The 18,738-nt window shown below is 42.6% G+C and overlaps 1 protein-coding gene across 3 annotated transcripts in view; it reads right to left on the bottom strand.

Moving 5' to 3' along the window:
• LOC140726926 (uncharacterized) overlaps positions 1-18,504 on the bottom strand; it is a 76,281-nt gene extending 57,777 nt beyond the window's left edge. For 2 of the 3 annotated variants that reach the window (XM_073043935.1, XM_073043946.1), the window contains exons 1-3: positions 18,392-18,504; positions 9,048-9,138; positions 6,067-6,132 (exon numbers count right to left, since the gene is read on the bottom strand). In XM_073043935.1, coding sequence (XP_072900036.1) covers positions 6,067-6,132; positions 9,048-9,138; positions 18,392-18,466 — 232 coding nt within the window. In that variant the 5' untranslated portion in view covers positions 18,467-18,504. The remainder of the gene's footprint in view (positions 1-6,066; positions 6,133-9,047; positions 9,139-18,391) is intronic. The other variant, XM_073043955.1, reaches the window with a different exon arrangement.
• Between the last annotated feature and the right edge of the window lie 234 nt (positions 18,505-18,738).

Raw genomic sequence — 18,738 nt, 5'->3', positions numbered from 1 at the left:
GAAAGTTAGCCTTCATTGCTAGAGGGATTGAATTTAAAAGCAGGGAGGTTATGCTGTAACTCTACTGGGTACTGGTGAGGCTGCATCTGGAGTATTGAGTGCAGTTCTAGTCTCCTTGTGTTGATGTGTGGCCAAGTGATTAAGGTGTTGGTCTAGTGATCTGAAGGTCGCTAGTTCTAGCCTCAGCTAAGGCAGTGTGTTGTGTCCTTGAGCAAGGCACTTAACCACACGTGGTGTCTACGATGACACTGGTGCCAAGCTGCCCTTCCCTTGGACAACATCACTGGTGGGGCGAGGGGAGACTTGCAGCATGGGCAACTGCCGGTCTCCCATACAACCCTGGAAACTTTCCAAGGCACAAATCCATGGTCTCTCGAGACTAACGGATGCCTATTCTAGTCTCCTTACTTGAGAAAATATATTCTGGCTTTGGAGGCAGTGCAAACTTTGGAGCTTCACCGAATTGATTCTGGAGATGAGGGGCTTCTCTTATGAGGAAAGATTGAGTCACCTGGGACTAAATGCACTGGAATTCAGAAGAGTGATAGGGGATCTTATAAATATAAAGTTATGAAATGGGAAGGTAAAATAGAGGTAGGAAACTTGTTTCCATTGGTAAGTGATATTAGAACTAGGGGACATAGCCTCAACATTTGGATAGAATTTAAACAGTTTTCCCAGAATCTGTGGAATTCTCTCCCTAATAAAGCAGTAAAGGGACTTCATTAAACATAACTAAGATAGTTAGATTTTTGCATAGCGGGGGAATTAGGGGTTATGGGGAAAAGGCAGGTAAGTGGAGCTGAGCCTATGGTCAGGTCAACTGTTATATTAAATGGCAGAACCAAATCAATGGGCCAGATGACCTCCTGCTACCATCTTTTTAAGTTTTTATGTTACTATCAATGGAAGTTCCTAACTTAATACCATCAGGATACTTACCACTTATGCCATGTACATCATATCCAAAACATTTGCAGAAATAATGAATAAAATAGGTCCTAACACTGATCCTTGGGATTCCCACTATTCACAAACCTCCAGTCAGAGAATTGACTTCCAGCCATCACCCACTGCTTTCTACCACACCAATTCTGAACCAACCTTGGTAGCTCTACCTGCAACGTAGGATTTTGCCAAAGATGCTATTAAAGTCCATATGGACAATAAACACTGCCCTACTTTCATTTATCTACTTAATTACATCTTTAAAAACTCCAAAAGATTAATCAGACATGACTTCTCATGAACAAAACCATGTTCACTATTCCTTGACTATCCATGAAATGGTAGACGTTGGCCTCAGAATTCCCTCCAATATCTTCCAGACAGTTGAAGAGTGCAGTAGACATAGGGAACTAGAAATATATCATTCCTTGAAAATGGAATCAGTTAGATAGAGTGGTAAAGAGATCTTTTGGCACTTTGGCCTTCATCAATCAAAGTACAGAGTACAGGAGATGGGATGTTATGTTAAAGTTTTATAAGCCATTAGTGAGGCGAAATTGGGAGTATTATGTCCAGTTCTGGACACCTACCAACCAGAAAGGTATCAATAAGATTGAAAGAGTACTGAAATAATTTACAAGTATGCTACCAGGATTTGGAGATCTGAGTTATAGGGGGAGACCATAAGATATAGGAGCAGAAGTAGGCCATTCGGCCCATTGAGTCTGCTCTGTCATTCAAGCATGGGCTGATCTAATTCTTCCAGTCATCCCCACTCCCCTGCCTTCTCCCCATATCCTTTGATGCCCTGTCTAATCAAGAACCTACCTATCTCTGCCTTAAATACACCCAATGACTTGGCCTCCACAGCCCCTCATGGCAACGAATTCCACAGATTTACCACCCTCTGACAAAAGTAATTTCTCCGCATCTCTATTCTAAATGGACATCCTTCAATCCTGAAGTCATGCCCTCTTGTCCTAGAATCCCCTTCCATGGGAAATAACTTTGCCATATCTAATCTGTTCAGGCCTTTTAACATTTGGAATGTTTCTATGAGATCCCCCCTCATTCTCCTGAACTCCAGGGAACACAGCCCAAGAGCTGCCAGACATTCCTCTTACGGTAACCCTTTCATTCCTGGAATCATTCTCTTGAATCTTCTCTGAACCCTCTCCAATGTCAATATATCCTTTCTAAAATAAGGAGTCCAAAACTGCACACAATACTCCAAGTGTGGTCTCACGAGTGCCTTATACAGCCTCAAAATCACATCCCTCCTCTTATATTCTATACCTTTAGAAATGAATGTCAACGTTGCATTCGCCTTCTTCACCACCAACTCAAACTGGGTGTTAACCTTTAGGGTATCTTGCACAACGACTCCTAAGTCCCTTTGCATCTCTGCATTTTGAATTCTCTACCCATCTAAATAACAGTCTGCCCGTTTATGTCTTCCACCAAAGTGCATGACCATATACTTTCCAACATTGTATTTCATTTGCCACTTCTTTGCCCATTCCCATAATCTACCTAAATCTCTCTACAGGCTCTCTGCTTCCTCAACACTATCCACTCCTCCACCTACGTTTGTATTATTGGCAAATTTAGTCACAAATCCATTAATACCTGGACAAACATTGACAAACATCGTAAAAAGCAGCGGTCCCAACAGCAACCGCTGTGGAACTCCACTGGTAACTGGCAGCCAGCCAAAATAGGATCCCTTTATTCCCACTCTGTCTTCTGCTGACCAGCCAATGCTCCTTCCACGTATGTAACTTCCCTGTAATTCCATGGGCTCTTATCTTGCTAAGCAGCCTCATGTGCGACACCTTGTCAAAGGCCTTCTGAAAATCCAAATACATCATGTTTACTGCATCTCCTTTGTCTACCCTGCTTGTAATTTCCTCAAAGAATTGCAGGAGGTTTGTCTGGCAGGATTTTCCTGACTTTGGCCTATCTTGTCAAGTGCTTCCAGGTATTCCATAATCTCATCCCTAGCAATCGATTCCAACAACTTCCCAACCACTGATGACAGGCTAACTGTTGCAAGGGAGTGACTGGGGACGAACCCAAGTGCAGGACACAGGCACGGAGACAGGGTCGAGAGACGTTAGCACAGTTGTGAACGTGGAACGGATAACTGGGGTGTCTTGACTTGGAGACAAGATCTACGTAGAATATCCAGGGAACGGAGCGGAGCTTAGAACTAATAGTCCTAAGGGATCAGGAAACGAGGTTTACAGACACTAGAGTCCACCAACAAACTGGCGACCCATGACTGTGCCGCCAGAGTTCTTATCCTATATTCTCTAAAGGGAGGGCCAGGTGTGCTGTAATTAATTCAACTAGCAGCAAATGGGGATCAGATGACGGGAATTAAGGCCCAATCAAGGAAGTAGGAGTGAGATGGGAGATAGCCAGATGGGACCATGACACTAACAGGTCTATAGTTTCCTTTCTGCTGCCTCCCACCCTTCTTAAACAGCGGAGTAACATTTGCAATTTTCCAGTTATCTGGTACAATGCCAGAATCTATCGATTCTTGAAAAATCATCGTTAATGCATCCACAATCTCTCCAGCCACTTCCTTCAGAACCCAAGGGTGCATTCCATCAGGACCAGGAGACCCTCAGACCATTATGCTTCCTAAGCACCTTCTCAGTCGTAATTTCACTGCACAAAGTTCACTTCCCTGACACTCTTGAATGTCTGGTATACTGCAGATATCTTCCTCTGTGAAGACTGATGCAAAATACACATTCAGTACCTCTGCCATCTCTGTGTCTCTCATTACAATATCTCCAGTGTCATTTCCTATCAGTCCTATATCTAACCTCAACTCTCTTTTACCCTTTATATACTTAAAAAAGCTTTTAGTATCTTCTTTGATATTATTCACCAGCTTTCTCTCAAAATTCATCTTTTCCTTCTGAATGACCCTCTTAGTTTCCTTCTGCAAGTTTTTAAAAGCTCCCCAATCCTCTATCGTCCCACTAGCTTTGGCTTCCTTGTACTCTTTTGCTTTTACTTTGGCTCTGACTTCGCTTGTCAGCCACGGTAGTGTCCTTCTTCCATCTGAAAATTTCTTCTTATTTGGAATATATCGGTCTTGCAATTATTTGCAGAAACTCCAGCCATTGCTGCTCTGATGTCTTTCCTGCAAATGTCCCTTTCCAGTCAGCTTCAGCCAGTTCCCCTCTAATGCTACTGTAATTTCCTTTATTCCACTGAAATACCAACACATTGGATTTTACGTTTTCCCTCTCAAATTTCAACGTGAATTCGATCATATTGTGATCACTGTTCCCTAAGGCATATATGTCAAACTCAAGGCCCGCGGTGGAATTATCTTTGGCCCGCGAGATAATATCTAATTACTATTAAAACTGGCCTCAGTAATCGAAGCGCCTATGGCGTATGATATGGCTAATGCTGAGTTTATTCAGGTACCAGGTTTTCAGGGTTTTTAGTGTTTATTCGGCAGTCTTCTTCATAAGAAACAGAATTTGTAAAGTGAAACACTTTGTAGTTATAGCAGAGACTGAGACACATGAGAGCAGGCTGAAAAAACGGAGGCAACGAAAGCTGCGTTCGCACGCGTCCGACTGATCCGGCCCGCATGAAGCTGCATTTTGCTCAATCCGGCCCGTGACTTAAAATGAGTTTGACACCCCTGCCCTAAGGGTTTCTTAACCTTAAGCTGTCTTATCACCTCCGGATCATTGCACAACACCTAATCCAGCATATCCAGTCCCCTAGTGGGCTCAATAACAAACTGTTCTAAAAAGCCATCCCTTAGAGACTTACCACCAATGCATACAATGACCTTAGACTATTCATGCTCCCTCTCAAGAATTTTCTGCAGCTCCTCAGACAGCTAGGAAGCAATACACCATCCTGGTGTCTCTTCTGTGGCCACAGAATCTCCAGTCTGTCCTCTTCACTACTGAGTCTCCTGTTAGAATCACCATGACTGACTAGACCCTCTTTCTGAGCCTCAGGACTGGTCACAGTGCAAGATACCTGACTGCTACTGCTAGGCCCTGAAAAAAATACACCCCTTAACAGTATCCAAAGAGGTGTACCCATTAGTGAAGCAAATGGTCACAGGGAACATCACACTGTCTGCTTACTTCCCTAACTTTTCTTGGTCGTCACCCATCTATCGGAAGCCTATACCTTGGTTGTGATCAACATAGTAAAATGAAACCAGCCAGCTTCCTTTATCTCTCTGATTGTCTCTAGAACCACCTTCAGTTCTATAGCTCAGTTTGTCAGGGGCTACAGCTGGGTGCAGTTCACAAGATCACAAGACAAAGGAGCAGAAGTAGGCCATTCGGCCCATCGAGTCTGCTCCGCCACTCCACCATGAGCTAAACTATTCTCCCATCTAGATCCAATTTCCGGCTTTTTCCCCATATCCCTTGATACCCTGGCTAATTAGATACCTATCAATCTCCTCCTTAAACACCCTCAATGATTGGGCCTCCACAGTTCACATAGTTGGAGTCATCAGGGAGCCCACAATGGCCTCTGACTTCCCTCATCTTGCTGAAGCGTTTAGATACCATTGTGCTTACACTGAATCAAGGTCAAAGGAAAACAACAAAATAACATCAAAGGCATTTCTTTTCTCTAGAATTTTCAATTAAAAGCGTTACTTTCCCACTAAGTGGTGAGTGCGTGGAATGGGCTGCCGGCGACGGTGGTGGAGGCAGATACGATAGGGTCTTTTTAAAGACTCCTGGACAGGTATATGAACCTCAGAAAAATAGACGGCTATGGGTAACCCTAGGTAATTTCTCAGGTAAGGACATGTTCGGCACAGCTTTGTGGGCCGAAGGGCCTGTATTGAGCTGTAGGTTTTCTATGTTTCTAAGGACTACTAACTTTAAAGGCAATTCCTCTTGCTAGCTTTTTCAACCCTTCATCCAATTGCCCTGGTTTCATAAGAAGATAGTATCTAACCAACGAATAGCTGCATCAATTTACCAGGAAGCACAGTCAATTGCTGTCAAGGATAAAACTCGATTTTGCTCTCAGTGGCACTTCCCAAGTAGATTTGCTGGACCGGAAAAACAAAGCTATGTGTTTCATACAGTATTGTCTTACCTTTGCATGCCACAGGAATGGTACCACTTATATTAACTAGGTTACTTTTAAATCCAGTTTTATGACCTGGAAGGAAAAGAAAAATATTTTTCCATGAAATTGATTAAAGAAATACTTTCCCTATAAGTATTTGACTAAGCTGCTTTGCAGGAGTACACTAATAGTGGGTAATTATATATAACTGTATCAGCATCCTAGGTTCATGGAAAATACAGTGCCTATAAAAGTATTCGCCACACCACGCAATTGGAAGTTTTGACATTTTATTATATCACAACATTGAATCACAGTGGATTTAATTTGACTTTTTTGACAGTGATCAATTAAAAAAGACTTCTATGTCAAAGTGAAAATAGATCTCTATAAAGTGATCTAAATTAATTACAAATTTAAATCACAAAATAATTGATTGCATTAAGTATTCATGCTCCCCTCCCGTTTAACATGACACACCAAATCATCACTGGTGCAGCCAATTCGTTTTAGAAGTCACATAATTAGTTAAACGGCGATCTTTATTTTTGGAGACCTATGTGCTGTCAAGGGGTTTCAACTGATTGTAGTAAAAGTACACCTGTATCTGGAAGGTCCGACTGCTGGTGAGTCAGTAGCCTGGCAAAAATACACCATGAAGACAAAAAAAAACACTCCAAGCATCTCCACAAAAAGGTTACTGAAAAACACGTCAGCTAGAGTTTGCCAGAAGCATGTGGGAGACTCTGAAATCAGCTGGAAGAAGTTTCTATGGTCTGATGAAGCCAAAACTGAGCTTTTTGACCATCAGACTAAACGTTATGCGCATCATCAAAAACACATCATCCCCACTGTGAAGCATGGTCGTGGTTGCATCATGCTGTGGGGATGTTTCACTGCAGCAGGTCCTGGAAGACTTGTGAAGGTAGAGGGTAAAATTAATGCAGCAAAATACAGGGAACTCCTGGAGGAAAACTTGATGCAGTCTGCGAGAGAACTACATCTTGGGAGAACATTTGCTTTTCAGCAAGACAATGACCTCAAAAAGCTACACGGGAATAGCTTATAAACAACAAAGTTAATGTCCTGGAGTGGCCAAGTCAGAGTCTAGACTTCAATCCAATTGAGAATTCATGCTGGACTTGAAAAGGGCTGTTCACTTACAATCCCCATGCAATCTGACAGAGCTTGGGCAGTTCTGTAAAGAATAATGGGGAAAAATTGCAGTGTCCAGATGTGTAAAGCTGATAGAGACCTATCCACACAGACTCAAGGCTGTAATTGCTGCCAAAGGTGCATCTACTAAATACTGACTTGGAGGGAGTGAATACTTATGCAATCAATTATTTTGTGTTTTATATTTGTACTTTGTAGAGGTCTGTTTTCACTTTGACATGAATGGCTCTTTTTCTGTTGATCAGTGTCAAAAATGCCAAATTAAATTCAATGCTGTAAAACAATAAAACATGAAAACTTCCAAGGGGGGTGAATACTTTTTATAGGGACTGTATACAACTTGACATCACAGTCAAATGTATGAGCAAATTTTCAGGTTCAAATGTAACGACCATGCACAATGGGCAACACTGTGACGCTATGATTAGAGCTGCGGGCAAACAGTTCCAGAAACAGGTTCAATTCTCATCTCCTCTCTGTGCTGTGTCTGCATGTTCTCCCTGTGACTGCACGTGCTCCACTCAGTGCTCCAATTTCTTCCCACATTCGAAAGGCAGTATGGTGGTTCATTGACTGCTTGAAACTGCACCCCCCACCCCCCAGTTCGTTGGAGAGTGGTAGAGCCTTGGAGTGTCGATGGGAATATGGCAAGTGTAAAATAAAATTACAGTAAATGTGAACTTGATGGATAGTGCAGACTTGGTGAGAATTTCTATGCATTTATAAAAGGAAGATTATTTTAGATAAAGGAGGTGTCACTGATTCAATTACTTTAGGCTTCAATGATTTACACCACCCTGTCTTTACCTTAAAAGTTTCACCTCACTTTAGACATTGTCTCCTGCATCCTCAGCCAAATAAAGTTCTACACTATGTCATCTATCCAAGATTCAATAGCACCTCAACCTTGGCAAGTTAACACACTAACCTGTTACAAAGCACGTACCTAGTGATCTCCTGTCTCCTTACAGTCTCCTCATTAATCCGATGCTAGGCTTCTATTTACTGAGCCCAGGCCAGCTTTCTACACATTCTCAATATCCAAGTTATCTTTTAAATATTCAAACTCCATTTTGAAAGGTCTTTACTTTCATCCCAAATTTACTCTCTCCTTTTGAACTAAAAAAGATAGCATGGCTAGAGATCTTTCTGCTTTGTTGCCTCACAGCACAAGGCGCCATGGTTCGATCCTGACTCAGGTGTTGTTTGTGTAGAACTTGCATGTTTTCCTGGTTATTGCTGGGTTTCCTCTGGGCACTTCAGTTCCCTCCCACATCACAAAGATGTGTCATACTTGTAGGCTAGTTACCCCAGGGTGTAGCTAAGTGGACAAAAGAATCAAAACAGAATTTGATGGTCCATAAGAGAGAACAGTTGAATGAGGAACAAGTGGAGGGAATGGGAATGGTGGGAATGCTCTGTGACCTGGTTAGATTCAACAAATAGAATGCTCTTGTTCAAAGTCAAAAGGAAACATGATATTATGATATGCAATGATTTGGTGACTTTAGGATTCTCCAAAGCACCTTGTAACTATGGCAGTCTTTCTTACTGTAGTCACTATTCAAATGCAGGGAAAACAATTTGCACAGCAAGTTCACACAAGCAGCAACATGATACAGACTGGTTATGCCCTTATGCAACTACTACTGGACTGTACAACATCACCATATTGTGCTGTATTTTCTTTTCAATATCATAAAATTTGTACTTACAATAAAAACTGCATTTTCCAAAAACTGTGATGTTAGCCATTTTAATCATGTAAAGGGGAACAATGAAATATTGAACTGAATTTTTAATTTCTATGTAAACAGAAAATCATTACTTACAATAAAAGTCAAGGTGCACTGACAGGCCTCTGTAGATTGATAGTACATATTTGAGTTCTTTTATAACTTCTTTTGGATGATGATACAATTTCTGCAAAAGAATTTTAAGAAAGGATTATTTGCAACAATGCATTTTGCTGCAAGGCCAACATAACATGGGAGGGGCATGGTAGCAGTGTGGTTAGCACAACGCTTTACAGTACCAGCGACCCCGGTTCAATTCCTGCGCAGTCTGTAAGGAGTTTGTACGTTCTCCCCATGACCGCACAGGCTTCCTCCAGCTGCTCTGGTTTCCTCCCACAGTCCAAAGACATGCCGCTGGGTAGGTTAACTGGTCATTGTAAATTGCCCCTTGATTAGGCTGGGATTAAATCAAGAGATTGCCGGGTAGCACGGCTTGAAGGGCCAGAAAGGCCTATCCACACTGTATCTCAATAAATAAATAACCTTTCACAGCTCTGTTAATTACCCAGTCAGGATTTTCTTTTATTTCACTCTGGCTGGCTATGTCACTTCTCTCCATTACAAACACCAGACAGTGAAATCCTGTCCTAACAGAGTACTGGAGTCATAGAACACGGAGGCAGCCCTTTCAGACAGGCAGTAATCATCAAGCACCCATTTAAATAATCCCATTTATTCCTCTCACTTTCCCCTCAGATTCTACTATTCAATGGGGGAAATTTACCGTGCATAATTAACCTACAACCCACATAGTATGTTTGGGATGCAGGAGCAAATCAGAGGATCTGGGCAAAACTCATGAGCGCAGGGAGGATGTATGAACTCTGCATGGAAGTCAGCTTAGGCCCCAGTCAGTGGAATTGCAACACAGCAGCTCTACTAGCTTCATCACTGTGTCAATCGCTGCCAAACAAAAACCCTCCAGTAAATTCATCTGAAAATTTGTTACTGCTTAGTACTACTGCAGTTCTGATACTCCCACTCTGCCATTGAAAATCTCAGTTTGTTCTCACCTTTCTCCAATTCAAATATTCACAGACAGAATCAATAAAGATACCCCAGTCAGTACACAGCCAATCAAGCTTTTGTTTGAAAGATGTGACATTTAGCATTTCTGGATATTACAAAATGAAGAGTTGTGGATCTTGTACAAGAATGTGAAAAAAAATCAGTCATGATCTAACTGAAGGTTAAAGCACTGTAACAGCCAAAAAGCTAACCCTGAATCAACTTCTACACCCAACTTGCCGAATATTTCCACCACTTTTCATGTTTATTTTTGATCATTTTTATCGTTTCAGCATTTGGTCATTTTTGTTTTGTGAGGAAGCATGGCAGCTAAAGATTGCAGAGCAAGTTCCACAACACCTATTGAAACCAGCATAGAGCTTAATTTAATAACTCCAAAGCACAATATCATTATGTTGGCAGCACTCAGCAGGTCAAACAGCTTTTATGGAGACAGAACTAAAGCTTATACTTCACGTCAACATTGTTGACCTGCTGAATATTGCATGAAACATTTTAAAAATTTCTTGTTCAGTAATGTTCACTGCAGGGTAAATGCCAGTTCCAAGAAACCTCCAATTCTGTAATGCACCAAAAGATCTACAGTGTCCAACTTAGATCTAGAGCAGGGAGATAAGTGGGCAAGAGTCTAAAACGCTCAGGAAAATTTATACCTCTGCAACATAACGACTTATCCAAATGAACATCTCTCACACCTCACCATAACCAAGAATTCACCTTGCCAAAATGGCAGAAACAGAACTACAAAATTCAGATCAGTTAGGCTGGTATCAGTGAGAGGGATGCTGCTAATCATTCTTATTAACAAAGTGGAAACTGGGCACTTAGAAAATAATAACAGGACTAGGCCTGGACCTGTGGAAGGAAAATCATGCTTGACATAGCAGATGAAGCTCTTTTGTGGCTGTAAGTAGCAAAATAGATAAGAGAAACGCAGTGGATGTGATGCATTCTTGAAGGCCTTCAATAAAAGGTTAGGAAACAAAAATAAAGCAAATGAAATGGGTCACTTTGCATTTGGGAGATGGTAACTTGCTAGATGATGCAGAGATCAGTGCTAGAGTTTCATGTATTCAGTATGTCAATGATTTGTATTAAGGGTCCAAGAGTAATAGATACAAGTTTGCTGATGATATAGGCTGGTACCAGACAGTTTAGAGGAGCTTACAGGATGATATAGACAGGCCAAGCAAATGGTAAAAGATGTGGCAGATGGAGCAGAATTTAGAGAAATGTGAGCTCATACACTTTGGAGAGAACAAATAGAAATGCTGAATACTTTGTAATGTTGGAATATTGAAGGGTGTTAATGTCAAAGAGGCTAGATGTCCTTGTAGATAAATTATTTGAACATCAACATATAGGTAAAGCATACAAGGAAGAAGGCAAAGAAAATGTGGTCCTGTAGAATCAGGAACACTGTCTGCACCCTCCCCGTCCCCCTATAGATTTGCAATAGAGAATGTGATAATGGTTCACTAGTTTGATACCTACTATTATGTAGGGTGAGATCTAGCAGCTAGATTTAGACTAGAATGAGCTTAGAAAAAATGGAAGGTGATTTCAATGAAAGATATACATCTATTTAAATGTTACACAGAGTAGTTTCAGAGATAATATTTCTCAAAACCAGTATTGAAAGCCAGTCTCAAAATGCGAGATGACTGTACAGAGATGAAAAGGAACTTCAAGAGAAAACTGTGAATCTTCAGTATTCTCTACCACGGGGGCTGTGAGTGATCAGCTATTCAACAAAAACAGATGAATTCAGGGGCATTAAGGGAGTCATAGAATAAGAAGTTAGTGCAGGAAAGTAGTTCTGGCACAATCTGACTGACTGCAGAGCAGATACAAGGGTGTATGTGACAGTCGTGCCTTTGATCAAGGCACAACTGCTCAGGCGCATGGGCGTGAGTTAGGCCGGCAGGAAGAATTCAAAGAGAAGACAGCTTTATAGACCCGAGTGAGGTGGAGGATAAATGCGTGGCTGAGGGATTGGAACAGGGGGCAAGGATTCAGATTTCTGGATCAATGGGACCTCTTTTGGGGCAGGCCTGTCGAATCTGGAACACTGTCTGCTCAGGATGGGTTGCACCTGAAGCCGAGGGGGGTTGGCAGGGAGGCTTGCTAAGGCTATTGGGGAGAGTTTAAACTAGAATTGCTGGGGGATGGGAACTGAACTGAAGAAACAGAGAAAGGTGTGATCGGCTCACAAATAGAGAAAACCTGAAGGCAGTGTGAGAGGGAGGATAGGCAGGTGATAGAGAAGGGATGCACTCAGCCCAATGGTTTGAGATGTGTCTATTTTAATGCAAGGAGCATCATGAACAAAGCGGATGAGCTTAGAGTGTGGATCACTACATAGATGTTCTCAGGGAAATGCATGGCAGAAATGTGGCAAATGTTCAGGTGATATTTGCATGGCGTGCTGCATGGTTACATTCCAATGAGACAGGGAAAGGATGGTAGGGTACAGGAACCGTGGTGTATAAAGGCTGTTGAAAATCTAGTCAAGAAGGAAAAAAAGCTTAACGAAAGGTTCAAAAAACTAGGTAATGATAGAGATCTAGAAGATTATAAGGCTAGCAGGAAGGAGCTTAAGAATGAAATTAGGAGAGCCAGAAGGGGCCATGAGAAGGCCTTGGCCAGCAGGATTAAGGAAAACCCCAAGGCATTCTACAAGTATGTGAAGAGTAAAAGGAAGATGTGAGCGAATAAGAACAATCAAGTGTGATAGTGGAAAAATGTAGCGGAGGTACTTAATGAATACGTTGCTTCAGTATTCACTATGGAAAAAGACTTTGGCGATTCTAGGGATGACTTACAGCGGACTGAAAAGCTTCAGCATATAGACACTAAGAAAGAGGATGTGCTAGAGCTTTTGGAAAGCATCAAGTTGGGTATGTCACCGGAACCAGATGAGATGTACCCCAGATTACTGTGGGAATGAGATTGCTGAGACTCTGGCGATGATCTTTGCATCATCAATGGGGATGGGAGAGGTTTCGGAGGATTGGAGGGCTGCTGATGTTGTTCCCTTATTCAAGAAAGGGAGTAAAGATAGCCCAGGAATTTATAGATCAGTGAGCCTTACCTCAGTGGTCGGTAAGTTGATGGAGAAGATCCTGAGAAGCAGGATTTATGAACATTTGGAGAGGCATAATATGATTAGGAATAGTTAGCATGGCTTTGTCAAAGGCAGGTCGTACCTTACAAGCCTGATTGATTTTTTTGAGGATGTAACTGAACACATTGATGAAGGTAGAGCAGTAGATGTAGTGTATATGGATTTCAGCAAGGCATTTGATAAGGTACCCCATGCAAGGCTTATTGAGAAAGTAAGGAGGCATGGGATCCAAGGGGACATTGCTTTGTGGATCCAAAACTGGCTTGCATACAGAAGGCAAAGAGTGGTTGTCGATGGTCATATTCTGCATGGAGGTCAGTGACCAGTGGTGTGCCTCAGGGATCTGTTCTGGGACCCTACTCTTATTGAGTTTTATAAATGACCTGGATGAGAAAGTGGGGTGAGGGGTTAGTAAATTTGCTGATGACACAAAGGTTGGAGGTGTTCTGGATAGTGTGGAGGGCTGTCAGAGGTTACAGCGGGACACCAATAGGATGCAAAACTGAGCTGAGAAGTGGCAGATGGAGTTCAACCCAGATAAGTGTGAGGTGGTTCATTTTGATAGGTCAAATATGATGGCAGGATATAATATTGATGTTAAGACTCTTGGCAGCGAGAAGGATCAGAGGGATCTTGATGCTCAGGTCCATAGGACACTCAAAGCTGCTGCACAGGTTGACTCTGTGGTTAAGAAGGCATATGGTGTATTGGCATTCATCAATCGTGGGTTTGAGTTTAGGAGCCAAGAGCTAATGTTACAGCTATATAGGACCCTGGTCAGACTCCACTTGGAGTACTGTGCTCAGTTCTGGTCACCTTACTACAGGAAGGATGTGGAAGCCATAGAAAGGGTGCAGAGGAGATTTACAAGATGTTGCCTGGATTGGGGAGCATGCCTTATGAGAATAGGGCGAGTGAACTTGACTTTTTCTCCTTGGAGCGACTGACCTGATAGAGGTGTATAAGATGATGAGAGGCATTGATCATGTGGATGGTCAGAGGCTTTTTCCCAGGGCTGAAATGGTTACCACAAGAGGGCAGAGTTTTGAGGCGCTTGGAAGTAGGTACAGAGGAGATGTCAGGGGAAGAGATACTCTTCTGCACACCACAGTTATTACACAGGATCATTTGAGTTACTGTCACCATCTTGTCATCTTGAACCAGACTGACCATTCTCCTCTGAACTCTCTCATTAACAAGGCATTTACACTCACAGAACTGCCTGTGGATTTTTCTTTGTGCCATTCTCTGTAATTTCTAGAGACTGCTGTAGCTGAAACTCCCAGGAGATCAACAGTTTCTGAGATACTCAACCACCCATCTGGCACCAACAATCATTCCACATCCAAAGTCACAAAGTCATTTACTCCCCATTCTGAACAACAACTGAACCTCTTGACCATGGTTGCATGTTTTATGCACACTGTCACGTTCGGCTGGTTAGATATTTGTTTTAACGAGCAGGTATACAGATGTTCCTAATAAAGTGGCCACTGAGGTATGATCATGAGGTACAGTTCCAATGTTGTTCTTAAGCTTGCTGATGACACCACTGCTGTTGGCAGAATCAAAGGTGATGATGAGTTGAGATATAGGAGGGATGTTGAAAATCCGGTTGAGGAGTGACACAACAACTTTTCACTGATGATTATCAACTACAGGAAAAAGAAGATGGATGCCCATGAGCTAGTCAGTCTTCATTAAGGGAAAAGAGCCAGGGAGGGTCAGTAGCTTTAAATTCCTTGCTGTTAACAGCTAAGAGAATCTGTCCTGGGACCAGTATGCAAGTGCCATCACAAAGAACGCACAATAGCGCCTCCATTTTCTTACAAGTTTGCGTAGATTTTGACAACTTCTACTTTATAGCTGCACAGTGGCGAGCATCCTAACTGGAGGCATCATCACCTGGTATGGAAGACCAATGCCCTGGAATACTAAAAGCTAAAGAAAATGGTGGACACAGCCCAGTCCATCACAGACAAAAACCATTGAAGATATTTACGTGCAGCACTGTCACAAGAAAGCAGCATCCATCATTACAGATCCCCACCATTCAGGCCATGTCCTCTCCTTGCTATCACCATTGGGCTGGAGGTACAGAAGCCTTAGGTCCCACCAGTTACTACCCTACAACCATCAGGCTCCTTAATTGGGTTGGACATCTTCAATCTTCACTACTCTAACCTGATTCCATAACTCACAGACTCACTTTCGCAAGGTCTCTACAGCTCAGTTGCTCAGTACTGTTTATTTTGTTTGCACAGTTTGTCTTCTTTTGCACATCAGCTATCAGTCCTTAAATGTTTATATATAGCTTTTTGTTTGTAAAATTATATATATTTTTTTGTTCCTGAGAACGTCTGCAAGAAAATGCGGGGTGCTATGGTAGTGTAGGGGTTAGCGCAGGGGTGGGCAAACTTTTTGACTTGTGGGCCACAAAGGGTTCTAAAACTTGACAGGGGGGCCGGACGAGGAGCAGATGGACGGAGTGTTTTGGTAATACACCTCATAAGAGAAAATATCATGGGATATGTAGAAAACATGTGCTTTAATTTCAATTGAAAATGAACAAATGCATTACAACAAAATATCTGTCTTTGAAGTCCCATGGTATTTAGCTATTTATTGAAATGACTTTTAAAACACTGAAAATTAAATGAATAAAATACAGCTCACGTGATGAAGACCATGGAGCGGCTGATAATACAGAATCTGAGGCCACAAACCAGGCACGCCCGGGATCCGCTTCAGTTTGCGTATAAGGAGAAGGTGGGAGTGGAGGATGCTATCACGTATTTGCTGCACAAATCACTCTCTCACCTAGATGGGGTCAGTTGTGCTGTGAGGATTACATTCCTTGACTTCTCTAGTGCCTTTAACACCATCCAGCCCAAGATCTTAAAGCACAAACTAACGGAGATGGGAGTAGACTCTCACATGGTGGATTGGATAGTGGACTACTTGACAGATAGACCTCAGTATGTGCGGTTGGGAGACTGTAGGTCTGACACAGTGGTCAGCAGCACAGGAGCGCCACAGGGAACCGTACTCTCTCCGGTCCTGTTCACCCTGTACACATCTGACTTCCAATATAACTCAGAGTCCTGCCATGTGCAGAAGTTCGCTGATGACACGGCCATAGTGGGGTGTGTCAGGAATGGACAGGAGGAGGAGTATAGGAAACTGATACAGGACTTTGTGATATGGTGCAACTCAAACTACCTGCGTCTCAATGTCACCAAGACCAAGGAGATGGTGGTGGACTTTAGGAGATCTAGGCCTCATATGGAGCCAGTGATCATTAATGGAGAATGTGTGGAGCAGGTTAAGACCTACAAGTATCTGGGAGTACAGTTGGACGAGAAGCTAGACTGGACTGCCAACACAGATGCCTTGTGCAGGAAGGCACAGAGTCGACTGTACTTCCTTAGAAGGTTGGCGTCATTCAATGTCTGCAGTGAGATGCTGAAGATGTTCTATAGGTCAGTTGTTGAGAGCGCCCTCTTCTTTGTGGTGGCGTGTTGGGGAGGAAGCATTAAGAAGAAGGACGCCTCACGTCTTAATAAGCTGATAAGGAAGGCGGGCTCTGTCGTGGGCAAAGTACTGGAGAGTTTAACATCGGTAGCTGAGCGAAGGGCGCTGAGTAGGCTACGGTCAATTATGGAAAACCCTGAACATCCTCTACATAGCACCATCCAGAGACAGAGAAGCAGTTTCAGCGACAGGTTACTGTCGATGCAATGCTCCTCAGACAGGATGAAGAGGTCAATACTCCCCAATGCCATTAGGCTTTACAATTCAACTGCCAGGACTTAAGAACTTTTTTTAAAGCTATTATTAATGCTTTTTGAGTTAGTGATTTAGATGCATATCATATTATTACTGAGTTAAGTATTGTATGTAATGAGTTTTTGCTACAACAAGTGTATGGGACATTGGAAAAAAAGTTGAATTTCCCCATGGGGATGAATAAAGTATCTATCATCATTATTTTAAAGCACTGAAAATTCTGTTATCCTTCAAGATATTATCATCATCACTCTCCTCCTGACTGTCTTTATTTCAAAAACGGTAGGAGATGCAGGTCTACTTGTCCTGCTCCTTCTTATTCAATTGTCCCTGTGCCAAAACTCAACAACGACCAGTGTCACTGACAGAACAGTGACAGCGCGCCAGTATGCGGAGCGCTTTATTTGATCTGGAGCGCATTTTTTATTTTGAGAACGTACGTGCACCTGCGCACTACTCATGTCCATCACTCAACAGAAATGACATGTAACATGTAAGGCTTATTGAAAAAATATTTTCAAATGCATTTTTTACATAACACAACGAAGAAACTTATTTCTAATTTCAGTGGGAACAGTGTTGTTGGTCTCCCTTTTTAGCCAGCGCATCAAAGTCTGGATTTAGTTTTGTTGTGGCGATTCTCAGGATGGATCTGAGGTGTTAACAAGGTTTATTAATATAATTTCATCAAGTTCTGCGGGCCGGATTAAAAAGCTTAACGGGCCGCATATGGCCCGCGGGCCGTAGTTTGCCCATGCCTGGGTTAGCGCAACGTTTTACAGGTCAGAGCGTTCCAGAGTTTAGAGTTCAATTCCGGCTCTGTTCTGTAAGGAGTCTGTACATCATCCCAGTGGCTTTCCCTCGCGCTCCGGTTTCCTCCGCAGTCCGAAGACGTACTGGGTGGGCTAACTAATCATTGTAAAAATTGTCCCGTGAATATATTAGGGTTAATCGGGTTTGCCGGCTCGAAATAAATACTAAATGAATCTCGAGGTAGTATACGGTATCATATGGTTACATTGCTAGGTACCTTGAACTTTGGCTCATTTACTATAGCTCCAGGAGCCTGTGCGATATGTACCATTCCACACTGTAACTTTGCATCTCAGGACGTAAACACCACTTTGTTTACACTGTAACTACTTCCCAGTGGCGTAATCACCCTTCACAGTTAATCATCATCCCGAGACAATTAGCACTATTTAGTGCAAAGAGTTTTCACTCCTTAAATGCCACTGCAGATCCAGGCACATCACACTTCACGACAACTTTACATCCCTGTGCTCTCTCTCGGTCCATCCAGTGCAGGGTGCAGCTCCCCACAGACGAGCCGAGCCGAGGCGGTCCCGTACCCCCCCAGTTTATCTGGTCTCTCGCGAACGTCCTGCCGGTGTTCTAAGTATTCCCGTGCTCCAAGCCCCCGCTGCCAACTCACCTCTAACAAGTTATTTAATCGGGTCTCCGAAAAACTCATCGTTCTGTCGTCAACATAAAAGCGAGCATCCTGCATTCAGAAGCGAAAACGAAACTCGGCCCAAAACGTCAACACGTTATAATCAGCTGAGCTCTGGACGCATTCCGTAAGTCCGGAAGTACAACGCCTGGAGACATACACCGAATGAACTTCCAGTGATCCAACTACACGGCTTCATAATATGATTAATGCATAAAGTATAAAATTGAGAAGAGCACAATGTACGTGATATTTGTAATACGGAAACATGGCGAAAGTAATATAATGGTGAAAATAACTGCACGTGATTCATGATCCGTAGCTCAGTA

This window comes from Hemitrygon akajei, chromosome 1, assembly GCF_048418815.1.
Source record: "Hemitrygon akajei chromosome 1, sHemAka1.3, whole genome shotgun sequence".
In the NCBI taxonomy this organism is placed as follows: domain Eukaryota; kingdom Metazoa; phylum Chordata; class Chondrichthyes; order Myliobatiformes; family Dasyatidae; genus Hemitrygon; species Hemitrygon akajei.
The sequence above is the reverse complement of the archived record's forward strand: the minus strand, read 5'-3'. Positions and strand labels throughout refer to the sequence as shown.